Here is a 16,014-nt window from a genome sequence, read left to right as displayed (position 1 = left end):
GGCCGGGACGATCAAAATGGGACAAAGGCGATGTGGCTATGGGCGGTGCTCCACAAGGCATGATAAGTCCGACTAAGCCGCCTTCCAATGTCGGCGCAGTGCGCGAAAAGAGAGCGACATATTTGTTATGTTATGTTAACAGCAACATAATATGGCGCCCTGACATTCTTTACAGCACTGATTTTGGCGGTATAGGAATGGCTAATTCCGCTATACGTTTGTAGGCGCGTAGGGCTCTGAAACGTGAAATTAAGTCAATCAATCCTCAAACATTCCAGTAATACGTAATGTGGGCGTCCCGCCAATTTGATTTCAAGTTTCCTAGAATCTTCGCACGCCGTCAGTTATATAGCCGAGCCGAGACCACTCGACGAATGGCGCAATTCTTCAGGCACCTCGTGAGCATAGTGGCGAATTCACTGGTCTCGTATCGCGGCCGAAAAGCTCACTTCTAGCCATTTTCCAATGCTCGCACAATCTTCTCGTTTTCAAGGCAGCGGAATGATTGCATTTTCGAATATTATTTCCTGGTGTCGTTTATCTTGAACGCCGTAGCCGCGCTAGAAGTACTACCAGAGTGAACAATATGCGTTAACCTCTGTTTAACTAACGGCACTGACAGTATCGATTCGAGGAGTCAAGCGTCACTTGCCGAATATGTTTAACAGCGAATCTGTTTAGCAAATGGTTCCTTGTGAGTCGATGGCAGAAAACTATCATCTTAACAGGTATGTGCCATTGTGCGGCTACCTGAGAACGAGTACAGATAGAGAGAGAGAGAGAGAGAGAAACAAACAGAGAGACGGAAAGAAATATATAAAGAAAGAGAAAGAGAAAAACTTTTGCAAAAAAAAAAGTTTTCATAAGGCGGGATTCGAATCCGCGCACCCCCGATCCGAAAGCGAGCGTCCTAACCACTCGGTTGTCCAGTCTTTTTTTTTTTCTTTATTACCGGTTTATTAACGTCTAGTCAGGCTAGCAGACCATTACATAGCCTTGTATAGTGCAGTGTAGCAAGGGGGTCGGAAAGGGAAGTGATGTGATGGTGAGGAGGAGGGAAAGGAGGAGGGGTGAGTAAGGCTTAGCACAGAAAGAATGGAACAGAGAGAAATAGGGAGAACGAAAAGGAAAGAGAGAGTACATCAACGAAAAAGAGAGAAATAACTAGAGAGAGAAAAAAAGATAGAAAGAAAGAGGAAGCAAGTATCGCGTCGTCTAGCTACCAGATACCGCACCCCCTGGCCAAGCCGCGCATGCGCAGTAGCTAAGCCATGCCCACCGACGGAGACATATTGCGCTCTATAGTGCATAGCCTGGCTGCGTACTCCCGAGGAGGAAGCCGCGCATACCGAAGCTAGACGTGTCGGTCGAGGGGGAGTACAAGCGGCAACGGATCCGTGCTTCGCTGTGCCAAGCTTTGCACGACTTAATGCAAACTGCCCGCAATTTTTTTTTTTTCATCAACTGCAACAATCGTGTTCAGCGTTGTTTAAGCATACGCGAATTTTTGTATGCTCCCTCTTTTCAATTCCCTATATTTTCATCCCTTAACCCCCTTCCCCCTACGCAGGATAGCAAACCGGATGTGCATCTGGTTGACCTTCCTGCCTTTCCTTTCTCCTCAACAACAAATGTAGTAAAGGCTTCATCTCGCTACCCTGAGGTTAACCATAAGCGGGTGGCACACAACGCTTTAATATCCCCACAATGCTCTCTTTGCAACCTCCCACTACATTAAGACGAGGCGGGCTAGTTGGTTTTACTTCATTGTGGAAAATTTGCGCACACCACACGAAGACTTGCATTTCACTTGCAACGCGGTCATTGTGAACTTTTCCTTTGCGTCTTCGTGTGCTGTGCGCAAATTTTCCACAATCCCACTACATAACAACAATTAAGGGTATCGGTTTTTTTTTTCGTTTTTTTTTTTCCGCGCACTCTGCACCCTGGAAAAACGGGAGATAAATGCGAAAATTCTCACCTCTTGGGGTTTATAGCGCGTTAAAACCTAGTAGCGTAGCCAGGGGTCGAGGGGTTCAATATCCCCCAAAATTTTTACATTTCGTATGTGTATATATACGCGCATACATACAAACACACGCACGAACCTTCTAAAAAAATTTCTGGCTACTCCTCTGTTATAACCTATCGCAGACAATTTATTTCTTCATTAAAAGCACGTAAGGAGATGTTGACAAAGAGGACGTTTGCTTCTCTAAGCTTCGCAGTGCATCATTCGCAGAAAAAATAGGGTCGCTTCTTTCCTATGCATTTCGAGATAAATTTCGTGCGTTATATTAGACGCGCGCAGCCTGGCACAGCCAGGTACCAACAACCTCAGAGCAGCTCTCGTTACGCGCGTCATAACGTGTTTTATTTTAGCTCTGAAAGTGAAAACGGCTGAAGATCGTCTGTCCAGAGAGAAGAAGCAAGACAGTCGCACGGAGAAACGTTCTTTCTTTTTCGTTTAGCAATTCTTAATATTCCCGGATATGTTATCTTGGTTTATCGCTTTGCTTGCTACTCCAGGTGTCGGGTGATGACTACGATACATACGTTGATCACAAAGGCACACAAATAATACGCACAGTACGTACGTTGTCTATACGAACTACCTAAAGCATGAGATTAAGCTGTCGGACTCTCCTACGTGCACCGCATGTAACACTGTTCCCGTTACGACGCGGAACGACAGAATCCGAAGACAGCACTCCATTGGCAACGCGGCTTCAGCTTGGAGCTGCGGCACCTTCTCGGCCCGTGGTAAAGCATCGTTTGTGCGATGCGATGCGCAACGCAAAAGCGCTGTCGGTGTTTTGCGGAGAAACACGCTCGTCGCACAAAGACGGACAAAAGTTGGACACCGCGCGGCTCACCTTTGAGCGCACTCTGTGCAAATCCCGAAGTGCCGTCACCGATGCATCCTTATTGCAAATCCACTCGCGAGCACTACACCGGTCGTCGTCGTCGATGGCGGTTCACTCCGAGGACGGCGACGCGCTCGCACCGGCGCCTCAAACAGGTTGGCGGAGGAGACCTGTTGCCGGCACTCGCCCGGCCGTGCACGGCGCCCATTGGCTGCTCGCGGGGGTCGCCGTTCGGGGGGAGAGGGGGGCTCCGCTTTTTAGAGGCACGCTGGTCGGACACCCGTACGAAAGCACCGACGAGCACTTTTCCAGCCTTCGATCCGAATCCTTCGACGTGGCAACACTGGTTAGTCCTCAGTGGGACACGATTCCTAGCCACGGCGGCAGCATTTAAAGCGGGCGAAATACGAAAAGACAGAACACGTGTGCTCAGATTTAGGTGCACGTGAAACAACCTCAACTAGGTGGTCAAAATTAGTCCCCCACTACGGCATGACTCATAATCAAATTTGTTATCAACGGTAAAATTGCGCACTGACAACGAAGGAACACACACTTAGCGCTACGTGCGTGTTCCTTCGTTGCCTCATCGTCTCTCCAGTGCGCTTTTACCGTTCATAAAATGGACCACCAACGTGCCCAGATTACCATCATGGTGAACCTCATAATGAAAGATTTTCGGCAAGTGAACTTAAGATATATAGGGCTTTTTTTTTTTTTTTTCAGACAATACAGATTATTTATAAAAATCCTATCACAGTGACGCTCCAGTTGTTTTCGCACGCGTACTCTATGTCGAGGCGGAAAAACTTTGCAGCAACTAAAATGACATTGACGATACTAATTAAAAAAATCGTTAATTAAAATTTTAATTATTGACTTGAGGGCAGTTGTTTAAATTATAAAGTCGTAGTACGTGCCAATTTATGGCATACCCGTTTTTTTTTTTTTTTTTCACGAAAGTTACACGTAATTCGAGATATTCATCATCGAATATTAAAGGCGAAATCGAAACTGATCGCGCCCGGCGCGCAGAAAACGCGGCTTGTCTGTTACATAAGACCGGAACTACACGTGACAAGGAAGTGACGACATTTGAATCAAGGCGCGCCGAAGCAGAATACGGTAGGGAAAATCGGCAAGCACTCTGAAATACACAAGTACAGGACTTAATTCTTTGAGTGTTATGTGTGATGCTTATCCGTTTATTTCTTAATTTATAAACAGGAGCGAAAATCTTTTTCGCATGTACGCAAGAAGTGCCGCAGTGGCTGCCCCTGAGTTTTATGCTTCACAGAGAAAGAAAAAGGTTGATATTGCGGTTTTCTTGCGCACAGCCCGAAAGAAACAGATAAGCAGCAAACACCACGTAAAGGTAAGGCGATCCGCTGGCGAAAGTGAGATGACGCTTTTCACGAATACCTCACGAGTTGCAAGCCAGGCAATAAAGCAGGCTAACATCTCCAGGAATATCATTAAAGACGTCTATCTATACACAATATTTGCCTGCTCGGAGGGAGCCACGAATACATGCTAGGACAGATTTTTAACTCTGCCTGCTTTGGTTAAGGCACTGTCTCTCATCAAATAACAATACAAGAATCGCAGTTCTTTTCTAAGCGCCCTATTCTTTTCTCGTCCAACGTCATACCTTAAAGGGACACTAAAGGCTAATGTTAAGTCGACGTTGATTGCTGAAATAACGTTCCCGAAACCTCATAGTGCTTGTTTCGTGGTAAGGAAATGTTTATCTTGAAAGCAAATCACGCTTTAGTGGTCTGCATAGCGTTAGCGCACGTCAAATCACCCGCCTGAAAAGGCCTCTAGACGTAGCGTTTGCCTTGCCCAACGTTGCCCGCCTTCACTGCCCGGCAGCCGACGCTGCGGTTTCTTCGCTGAAGGGCACATTGCAATCCTTGCCCAATTTGCGGTTGATCTCGTAATCCTCTGCACACACGCACATTTCTCGTTGTTTAGCATACTGTCGCAGAGGCACGGCACTCAGCCACATCAGCGTGGGTTTATTTGCGGCACCCATTGGAAAGTCACGTCGGCTTCTTTGCTGCAGCTGCTGTTGCTCAAGCGGCGCACATCATTCAGGCATCCCGAAACACAACATGGATGCGGCATTTTGTCGAACTTTCCTTTAAAGCGACTTGCGTGCAAAGCACACGCCACAGCACGCGATAACGAAACTACCACTGGCAGAGAGGAGGCCGGCGAAAACAGAACTTTCAAACCACCCGCGCCGGTCTTCTTGGTAACGCCAAGTTCTTTTTTTCCATGAATGAAACAGAAACGCACAAGCAGCATTTTATTGCGTCTTGTAATCTACGGAATGCTATTTTCTGATTATAAGTAGCTCGAGTACCAGTGATTAATTGTACTCGGGACACTTGACGTCATCGGGCTCATTCCAAAATGTTCCACTCGTGGCGCATATCGTATTTAACTTAACTTCTCGATCAGCAGAGCACTGCTGTTGATAATGCTGACGTTTCAGGCGTTCTCAAACATTCACCTTTCCCTCTGACATAAATTGTTATTTGCCTTTAGTGTCCCTTTAAAAGAAACCGACGGCACAAGCGTGCGTCAGTTGTCATGATAGCAACGAAGATACGAAAGCATGGCGGCGCTTTTCCATTCCTTTTCGATCGGAATGCAGCTACCTCGCAATAATACACGAGAAAGAGATAAAAATGCGCATGCGATTTTTTTTAAGTTGAATTGAAAGCTGGGCAAGTTTTGGAGGGGGGCGGGGAGTTTTCGATATTAGAAAAGCTAAACAAAGTACTCACAGACGTTAAACTAACTGAAATGAATTTATGGGGCACAGCGTAGTTGGGGCTATTATATTGTCCAACCGACGGGTGTTCTTTAACGTATGCCTAAATCTTTTGCATCTCGTTCAAAGGAGTGCAACCGCAAATGGTGCACTTGCGCAACACACCCCTCTCTGGCGGTCTCACGTATGCCTTTCACGAGACCGAAATGAATGCTGCTCGGTGAATGGACGCAAAGAGCGATATCTGCCGAGCGGACAGAAAAGCATGGCGTGCATCACAGCGGTCGGCTGCTGCAAGCGCAGTCAAGTGATGCCTTCCCTCGACATCCGGGTACATCGAAAGCCGCGGCGGCGTCACGTATTTTTTTCCTTTCAGCGGAGTCCACGCGCCGGACCAAGCACGAGATGACACGCGATGCTTCACAAGAGCACAAGGTCGGCAAAACACGGCATCACGTGCGCAGTAGTTGTCAAGCGTTGCTTTTTCGGTCACCGCAGAGAAATATTAGCGCAAGCGACTATTGGCCGGAACGGTCACTTGTGCTAATCTTCTTATACGAGGACTATACAGAAAAAAACATGATCAGAAGGTTATGCGGGTTTTAGGACACTTCTCCCTTTTTCTACAATGGTGAATGCTTGGCGAATTTAGATGCACCCATTTTTGTCCACCAACAATAACCGTCATATGCCTCGCTACGTGTCCGGAACTTTCAGGTGCGCGTTATCAGCATGACGTGTGCCATTCTTGATAGGAAAGCGCAGAGTTCGCAAGAAAGAAGACGCAAACAAGCCAGATGACGATAGTTGCTGTGGGGCATTAACACTTCCCAAAAGGTGCAATTCTTCTTACATGCACTCTAAGGCAAACAGGAGTACGTCGGGTAGTAATTCTGCCACACGTCTATAATCGTCGTCTACCTCGCATACTGTCACTGCCTTCACCGCAGTCCCGGTACTTCCCGGTCACGAACGGCGTGCGTGCTATAAGCGTGGCATAGCGTACTCTTGATAGGAAAGTGACGAGAGCCGGGTTTTCAAGAAGGAAACGCGAGAAAGTCAGATTATGCTTATAGTTATGCGGCAAAAAATCAGAACCCCCCTACCTCCAGAAGTTTGTCAATTTTGCATACACGCACACGTACGCACGCACGAACATACATAAAGTATGGCTACAGCCCCCCCCCCCCCCCCCCCAAAAAAAAAAAAAAAAAATCTGGCTGCACTACTGGAACGAGACACAGCATCTGGCGTTGCTACACACTGACAAGACGAAACCTCAGTTCACTGCAATCCGATGGAGGCGAAGTGCTACATGCCCATGTACCTAGACTTGAGTGCACGTTACAGAACATCAGGTGGACGAAATGTATTCGGAGTCCTCTACTATATGTACGGCAAGCCTCATAATCATATAGTGGTTTTGGCACCAGAAATTGTTATAATATTTAAACCTCAGTTTACGTTAATATGACTTAGAATTGGCAGGAGTAGTTGCTTATGCGTCTGCTCAGAAGCCACGTACAGCCGCCCAAATCTAACTTGCGTGTCCAGCGGCAACTTTCTTGTGTGTCAGCGCCATATGATTGAACGAAGTAGCTAAAAATTGTTCTGTGGGCATGTGCTTTGTGGGCATGCACTTGCCCTAGGGTGAGCTCACCCTTTCTGGAATTTAATTCGGTCATATGGCGAAGATACACAGGAAAAGTTTCCGCTTGCGCACGCTAGTTAAAGATTTGGGCGACTGTAAGCTGTAAGAAAAATCGAGTATTTGGGGAATATTCCTGTTACACAACTATAATCGTCATCTCGCTTGCTCGCGTTTCTTTTCTTGAAAACCCGGCTCTCGCCACTAGCCTATCAAGAAATGCTATGTCACGCTGATAGCGCGCAAGCCGTTCGTGACCGGGAAGTGCCGGGACCGCGGAGATAACGCAAGGAAAGTACGCGAGGTAGATGACGATTATTAATAATAACAATATAATAACATCTGGGGTTTTACGTCCCAAAACCACGATATGATCATGAGGGACGCCTTAGTGGAGGACTCCGGAAATTTTGACCATCTGGCGTTCTTTAGCGTGCACTGGCATCGCGCAGTAGACGGGCCTAGCATTTCGCCTCCGACCGCCACGGCCGGGATCGAACCCGCCACCTTCGGGTCAGCAGCTGAGCACCGTAACCGCTACACCACCGCGGCGGACTAAGACGACGACTATTATTATTTTATGGCAGAAATGCTACCCAAATACTCGATTCTTTCTTGGAGTGTAAACGTTGCTTGTGCTTGCAATCTTTGTGCAGCTTAGGGAGTCTCCGTCGCTCTTCCCGAGTCACAGTCGCCAACGAAAAAATTCCGCCGATGGCCGAGAAACGAAAGAAATGAGCGTGTTCTTCCAAGCCGCGCAATAAAAACAGCGGCGCAGTCTCGCAAACCGTGAGGACGAGGAAGTGTATCGCCGCAGTTTCACTCTTGTCGCCGCGAAACGCATCGGCGTTTCCTTACGATGGGTTCAACGTCGTGTTGTTCGCTCGAGGTCAAGTCCGCCTCGCATTCCTTGCTCGGCGAACAACCCTTCTGGCGAAGAACCGCGCCAAAAGCCAAACAAAGAGCTATCTGCAGCAGCCGATTGCGTTGCCTTATTCGTTACTGGAGCAGGACGGACCTGTCGTTTCCTTCTTTCGCCTTCTCACCTATACTGTGCAGTGCGCACCACTGTGCGATGAGCAGGAAGAAAAGGATGGACAAGAATTTGATGAAACTGGTGGTATTAAAATACGTGGCAAAGCAGTGCACACCGAGCGGGTTTTTCTTTTTTTTTTTTCTTAAACCGAGTACGAGAAATCCGATGCGCAAACTGGCGGCAATGCCTCGATCGTTTTCCCCCTGGCAAACACGCGTTTCACACAGTTTGATTGACCAGCGACTGTGTGACGCGTGGTTACTAGCGTTAACCAATGACGCAGTAACCGAAAAAACCCATTGAGAATTAGGCCATTCGCTGTCTGAGAAGCTACCTCTAGCGTCCATAGCGCTGCATACATTTTGGGGGATGGAACGGTGGCCGCGTCTGTGGGCAGTGAGCAACGCGGCGAAACAAACTTGTTTCGCTCTCCGAACCGTTTGTTCGGCCCTAGACACCGTTACACGCGGCTCTCTCTCTTTTCCTTTTTTTTTTCACTTTTGGTGGCGTTTCTACACGCGTCAGTTTTCATGCGCGTACCTGCGTGCGTTCCATTTTCGGAGCAAAAAAAGCTCGGCAACCGGAGCGTCGTTTCTTTCCTCCTAGGCATTCATCTCGGGCTGCGTTTTACGTTCTCGTGCGGCCCGTGTAAGTTCTGTGCCCCGAAACAAAGCAATACGGTTCGTACGTCTTGAATGACAGGCCAAGCGTGGAACGCGGGCCCTTGTTACGTGCGAGCTCGTTATGTAAGCGCTGTCTCTTCTTTTTCTCGCCCGCTAATCTCTCCGCGCAGACTTGGAGCAGGAAACATCTCAGCCGCTCACATTCAAGGGCGTTGGTCAGATGCGCGCGTAACCGGTTGGGTAATAACGAAAGCATCGTAAAACTGAGTGAACAAATTAAGCAGCGACTTATTACCGCGTCGCTTTGCCACACAAACAAATAAAAATAAGAATGAGCGCGCAGCTTCGAGGTGAGCCAACATCCATTCAAAAATCTTTTAAACGAAACAATTCGAAAACACGAGCGCCTCAACAACATGGCGCCGTTTGAGGCCATAAATTTTAGTGACCAGGGCAAGAGGCAAATTTTCGAGGCCTTCGCGATGAAGGCTGAAAGAGGCATTTGCGTGAGTGCGTCCTCGGTGGCACTGCCGAGAAAAGAACAGGCACATCTGAATCGAGGATTCGCATAGGAAAGGAACATGACAGAAATATTTCTTTATTTATTTACTGCCTTGCTCTCATCCCTTGTAAGTCCCCTGCACATTCTCTTCGTTTCTCTCTCTCTCTCTCTCTCTCTCGAATTGGGTGCTTTACGCTCACTTTTTGCTAATTGGGCTTGCGGCAACACGGCGGCTGAAAGCCAAGCTACGATGAATAATAATTAAATGTTGGTACAAGAATTTACCGTCGGTACACGTATTTATTTATTTATTTATTTATTTATTTATTTATTTATTTATTTATTTATTTATTTATTTATTTATTTATATTTGCAAGGTGTACTGGTGATGAACTCGCTGGTAAGCTCTAACGATTCTGTGGACGAGTCTGTTACTTGCCTCCATGAGCCAAGACAATCCACTTTCTAGCCTCCCTAGCTCCGTTAAGCCTACGAGCTCTGAAATAGACAACCGATATTAACAACATGGGCTACTTTTCGGCCAACCTTCGTCGTATGCGTGAGATGGGAGAAAGCGGTAGTCTATACCAGAAATTATTTATTCATAACATCACGAGTTGCTCAGAAATCGGGTCAGTTTGGCCTTGGCCGAGAGCCGACGCTTCGATGAGTGCCGCTGTTGGTTTGGTGCAAAGACTTTGGGTCAGGCTTTGGTGCTGCCGCTAAATTCGAGTCCAAATCGGAATTTGTGCACATACGCCCATCGCCAAAGTGCACCACAAAAATTGACCTTTCCCTTCACAGCGGACCCATACCCGAACGCGACGAGATTAGAGTACTGGGGCTCTTTATACATAAAAATCGCAGAGCAGATACAGCATTGACCAAATTGCGCAAGGTGGGGGACCAGGTGGGCCGGATGGTCCGCCGGGTTTCCAACAAGCGCGGGGGGTTACGATGCAAAGACGCCTTGCGGCTGGCGCATGCATTCGTAACCAGCCGAGTCCTGTACTCGGCCCCATACCTCCACCTACGCAAATTCGACGAGAATGCACTCGAAGTCATTCTCCGCAAAATCTACAAGCGCGCCCTCGACCTTCCTGTCAGCACCTCTAACCAGCGCCTTCTGGGCCTGGGAATGGTGAACACCTTCAAGGAGCTTCGAGAGGCGCACTTGACTAACCAATATACTAGACTCTCTAAAACACCGTCGGGTCGCCGCCTCCTTGCCCGACTACACATCAATCATTCAATACATACGGAAGAGCGCGTACAGATTCCAGAAATTTGGCGATACTCCCTGCACGTGCGCCCTCTTCCGGCTAACATGACCCGAGACGACCACAGTGGCCGACGCCTCGCGCGGGCAGAAGCCTTGGCTCGACACTACGGCCACAAATTCGGAGTATTCTACGTGGACGCCTCCGGCCCGCACCACGGGGGTTGGTACACGGCTGCGGTCGTCCACCAAAACACCGCTGTAAACGGACTCACCTTCCGTGCACATAACATTACGCACGCGGAGGAGATCGCCATCACACTAGCCGCCGCAGATCAGGACTCAAGGGTCATCATCACTGACTCAAGGGGTGCCTGTCGCAATATAGAACAGGGATACATTCCGTACCTTGCCTATAAAATTTTGCAGAACAGCAGCTACCTAGGTGCCCCCGCGCACCGAACGATCATATGGGCTCCGGCTCACACGGGCCTCGATGGTAATGAGACGGCCGATGCCGCTGCCCGCGCGCTCACTCTCCGGGCACCATCCTCGTCCCCTACCGATCCGGACCTCGAACCCAATCCCGCCTACACCTTTAAGGAGGTCACACAATTTTATCAATCCAGCCATAATATCTATCCAAAACCCTGTAGAGGCCTCACGAAGGCGGAGGAGCGAATCCTCCTCCGCCTTTATACCAAAACTTTATTGTGCCCGGCAATTATAAAACACTTTGACCCCGCTTGCACGGGAAAGTGCCCGCATTGTGAGGAAAATTCCTGTGACATTTTCCACATGGTGTGGGCATGCCAAAAAACCCCAAACCTTACCCCACTACCCAACCCTTCGCGGGAGGACTGGGAGGCAGCCCTGCTCGGCTGCTCTGACCTGACGGCCCAACGGGCCTTGGTCGAGCGGGCCCGGGCCGCGGCCATCGCCAATGGGCTCCCGTAAGAGGGAGCCCACCTAGTGTTTGTACGGGGCGGCCCCTTAAGGACCGCTCCCACCCTCCCTGTAAATAACATCTGTAAATAAATGTTTTTCAGCAGCAGCAGCTAAATTCGATAAATAGTATCCCTCGTAGACCAGGCAGCGCCTGGGCTACACTCCGAGGGATTACATGCACAGAAACACGCAACGCAGTGGACGGGAAAGCGCCTTCCATCGTATCTCAATTGGTGGAGCATCGGACGCGTAATTCGAAGGTTGTGGGTTCAGATCCCACCGATGGAAAGGGTGAGTGTTCGTCCACTTGAATTTATTTCAATTTATATCACAGTTAGTACACTGCACTTAAAGACAACAGTTCACCATGCTTTCCTTGGCCTAATTGCCTGTTGCATCTATTAAATTGTACGTTTGTATGACGTCAAACGCGACGTTCCAGCTCACGTCACGTGAACCCGATCTGTTGCGGTGCAAAAAGGCTCTCCTATTTAAAATGACGCTTGCAAAGCCACTGTTCCATCGCTATATATCCTTGCGGGGAGAACCATGTTTGTTTCAACCAAACCGATCTCGTAGAAGCAGCAGGCCTCGAAGGAGTAGCGGAAAAAAGAGGTCGCGACTGGACATTCGTGAGCAATTTCCTTCTCTCGTTTATTCAGCCAAACCTCGGAAGCGTGGCTTCCGATACCAGTGTCGGCGAATATAAGAGCTGGCGTTTTAAGCAAAATAACAAATAACGGCCGCCGCCGGAACGCGGAAGATTCGCCTATTTTATAGCATCCGCAACTGAGAGGTGAACCAGAGAGGGAAGGTCGAGAAGTAAATTGCGCATTCGGAAAGGAAGGAATGCACTCGGCGGCCAACAATGTCGAGCGCGGCCCTGGTTCGTCGCTTTGGGAAGAATCACGCATACGAGGAGAGACCAGTTGTTCAGAAAATTACTTGTTCAACACCCGTACAAACACAGTGTGGCGTCTGAAAATATTTCGAAAACATATTCAGCGCTAGCAGACAAGGACGTAAGAGAGACGACACTACAACGTCCTTGTCTGCTAGCGCTGAATGTGCTTTCGAATTCAGTTAACCAACACGCCCAAAAAATGGCAATGAAAATATTAACCCGTGAATGTTAGGTAAACATTGTATAGATTCATGAAGATGCGATTACTCAAGTGGGATGACAGACGTCGTCAGAGTCTATATCTTATCTGTGCAGATTTGGTCGCTGATCATGACAAAACAACAAGCAGAAAAAGCAATACCCATGCTAGACGAACGCTCTCGTTCATCACCTATCGGCACCACAAAGTCAACTCGCTATAGGCGTTCTCCCAAGCGAAGTTGCACCGCACGGTGCCCTTGTTTTTAATTATTATTCCTGGGTTCTACGTGCGAAAACCACCGCATGATAATAGGGGTACCGTGGATTAATTTTGAGCACCCGGAGTTACTTAACTTGTGCCAAGATATAAGTGCGCTGGTGTTCTCACATTGCGCGCCCCCATCAAAATGCGGCTGCAGTGGCCAGGAATCGAACCTGCGTCCTCCACCTTAACCACGAAGCTATACCACATGGTATACGGTACGTACCGTTTACCAGACCAGCGAAACCGACACCCTGTGACGCGTATGGACCAATCTTTAACCAGCAGCTGCGTCCCGGTTCAGACAAACGAGGCTGCGCGCACATTCCTCGACAACGGGGCCCGCGTCCTAAGTGACCGGTCGAGGAGACTGGCCAGCAGGAAAACAAAGGCGGATCGTGGCCAGACTGGGCCAGAACAGCGGCTTTTTGTTTCACGCGCGCACACGGAGGAGGGGCGAGACAAAGCGGGTCGGTTACTCCTCGGCCCAGTTCGGAGTGCGAAAGTGGTGCCAAGGGCAGAAGTGGCCAGCCGAGCTGTGCAGCAGTCGTCCGAGCTAACCAACAGTGCCAATTACGCTGCTTTTCGCCCTAAGAAACCGCTTGCGCGTGTCTCGACTTTTATATGCGGTCGTCGAATTATCCGAGCGGCCAGAGGTCGCGAACAGTGATGCACGCCTGCGTCTACAAGGCCAGACTTTCCTGATGTGCCGGCGTACGTATAGCCTCCAGTACATTGCACAGACGCGCCCGTCCAGAGACACGAGAGGCGCATTTATATACCGACCGCCTTTCGTTGACCAAGCGCGCTCGGTCCGTGAGAGCGGCGCGTGTTCAGGATGAGACTGCGGATCCATTGTGTAAACACGGGCGCCTCTCCTTTCTTTTCGTGGCACTCACCGGGACGACGAACAAGAAGCGCCTGCTCTGCGCAGCCGCCGGACATTTTTAGCGCGGCGATAACGCGATGTTTGCGGAGAACAATGCCACCCAATTCGCCTCCTCCATATAGGACAAATAGAACCTCCGTTTTCCACTTTTCTCGCGCTACGAACGGGCCGTCCTGCTTCTGTGCGTCGAGCGTGTGCGAACTTCGAGGCGTCGTTACGAGAGGAGAGGAATCGCGAGCTTTGTGCCGCTCCCATGCGTTCCGGCCAGTTTCAACCTTTTCTGCTTTTCTGCTTTGAAAAACACGCACACCCGTGCTTAATAGTACGTGATATTACAAACACTCCCTCACCAAGTTTGATCTCGTACATAACACCCTTTATGCGCGCGCACCAAATGGTGCAAATTAGTCCTTCCCTACCGTATGCTCCGAAGCCGCGCGTCCTAAGAATTCATTGCAAAACGCGTAAAGATGGTAACAAATTAACCCCAACGCAGAGCACCAAAGCTGCTACACGAACGAGTACGCGTCAAGCAGAATGGGTGTGCCTCGACCTCATTCGCCAGTTCACGTTACTGCTTTCTCTTCACTCTTTAAAAAAAATCAATTTGCGCCTATTCTAAAATAAATAAATAAATAAACAAATAAATAAATAAAAAGTGAAGGGAGTACAACGACACTACAAACGCTACATTGATTAACTAGCGCTTTGATTGCTGGCAGAAGCACTAATGCTCTCGAAATCAAAGACTAGACTGACAAGGCGCCACTTGTCAGTCCACTTTCGATGAGATAAGCAGCGTAGAAAGTTGGGCAAGTTGGCAAGGGTTCACCTTGATCGGAATGCGCGGCGGGACGGGACACGAAGAAGGAAGTGAAACAAACATGCGCTGACGTAACATGGGATACAAAGCCTAGGCCCATTTCTGTCTCTTAATGACTACTAGGATATCGGCTACCTCTGTTTGTTCTCTGGCCCACTCTGCTGTCCTCTTAATGTTACGCCTATGATTTTCTGTTTGTTAGGATCTGCTCGAGTTTCTTCGTTTTCCTCCAAGTTTTCTTCCTCATATGTTACAACTCGGAATATGTAAAGACTGTACACACTCCGCTTTAGGCACAGCGGTAGGTTGCCTGTCATGATTTGGCAATGCCTGCTCCAGCCCATCTTTATCCTTCGATGAATTTCTTTTACACAAGTATGCTCCGGCGTTAGTGAAGAACCTAGTTTAACACGACTGCTGGGGTTTTGCGTGCCAAAACCAGGAAAAAAATTATGAAGCACGCCGTAGTAAGCGCCGAGGAATTAATTTCCCCACCTGGGGTTTTTTAACATGCACCTAAATCTAAACCCACGGAAGGTATTGAATTTCGGCCCCGTTAGTAACGTGCCCTTATACGTTTTCTAGGGTCCCGTTACAAATCGCTAATTCTCGTTGACTCGCCAGGCCCATTGAACATTATCTTTGGCACAGCCACGGGCGTGCGTAGGGCTCCCCTTCAGGGGGGGGGGGGGGCACAAAGTCTTATCGCAGCCTCACCCCCCCCCCTCACTACTCGTTGGTGAAGTCTGAAATACAACATGCTTCGCTATGGACGAAAAAATGAAAATAAAGCGATTGTGTACTTCTCACAATGGCCTCATTTTGGTCCCTGCCTTTCCGGGAGTGAAGATGAGAAGTGCACAGTTAATGAAAGTTAATGAAATGCAACATCAGAGGTCTTTGGCCGCCATTATCGTTAAAAACTTGCGAGGCCATAATCCCGCTCTTTGAATAATGACGGGACCCGTCCGACTGAGTAAAAGTCGTAAAAGTAAACCCCCTACTCCCAGTGCGCACGCCTATGGGCACAACATAGCACCTGGCGGGGGGGGGGGGGGGTTCATTTACTGTTTGCGCATATGGTGAGTGCAAATGCAGCCTTGATCTGTCAGTCTATGATGGACGAGATGCAGCAGGCTCCTTCAGGCGAGCTTTCGATTGTGCGCAACACGATTTTCTTCGGGCTATAGTCGAGCTCTCCGATACCGAGCCGACTGCACTGATAAGATCCTGCGCTGCAACACTAGCGCCACCGCAGCAGACACGCGCCCACAACAAGCACGTGCATCAGCTGCACCTCATCGGCA

General features: G+C 48.9%; 2 protein-coding genes across 6 annotated transcripts in view; one reads left to right on the top strand and one right to left on the bottom strand.

Annotated features, from left to right (window-relative positions):
• Positions 1-16,014, bottom strand: part of LOC119404652 (uncharacterized) — a 240,603-nt gene that overhangs the window by 36,938 nt on the left and 187,651 nt on the right. The window contains exon 1 of one of the 5 annotated variants that reach the window (XM_037671241.2): positions 2,877-2,992. The exons of the other annotated variants lie outside the window; for them this stretch is intronic. The gene's annotated coding sequence lies outside the window, so the exon portion shown is untranslated. Of the gene's footprint in view, positions 1-2,876; positions 2,993-16,014 lie in introns of those variants that run through there. 5 annotated transcript variants of the gene reach the window in all.
• On the top strand, positions 10,340-11,737 carry LOC125759795 (uncharacterized). Its single transcript, XM_049418955.1, has one exon. It carries the CDS (start codon positions 10,381-10,383, stop codon positions 11,635-11,637), a length of 1,257 nt encoding a protein of 418 aa, XP_049274912.1. The 5' UTR covers positions 10,340-10,380; the 3' UTR covers positions 11,638-11,737.

This window comes from Rhipicephalus sanguineus, chromosome 9 (genome assembly GCF_013339695.2).
Source record: "Rhipicephalus sanguineus isolate Rsan-2018 chromosome 9, BIME_Rsan_1.4, whole genome shotgun sequence".
In the NCBI taxonomy this organism is placed as follows: Eukaryota; Metazoa; Arthropoda; class Arachnida; order Ixodida; family Ixodidae; genus Rhipicephalus; species Rhipicephalus sanguineus.
The sequence above is the reverse complement of the archived record's forward strand: the minus strand, read 5'-3'. Positions and strand labels throughout refer to the sequence as shown.

What these genes read in the sequence shown, in the direction of transcription:
- LOC125759795 (XM_049418955.1), top strand. Translation starts at nt 10,381, where the DNA reads ATGGTCCGCCGGGTTTCCAACAAGCGCGGGGGGTTACGATGCAAAGAC.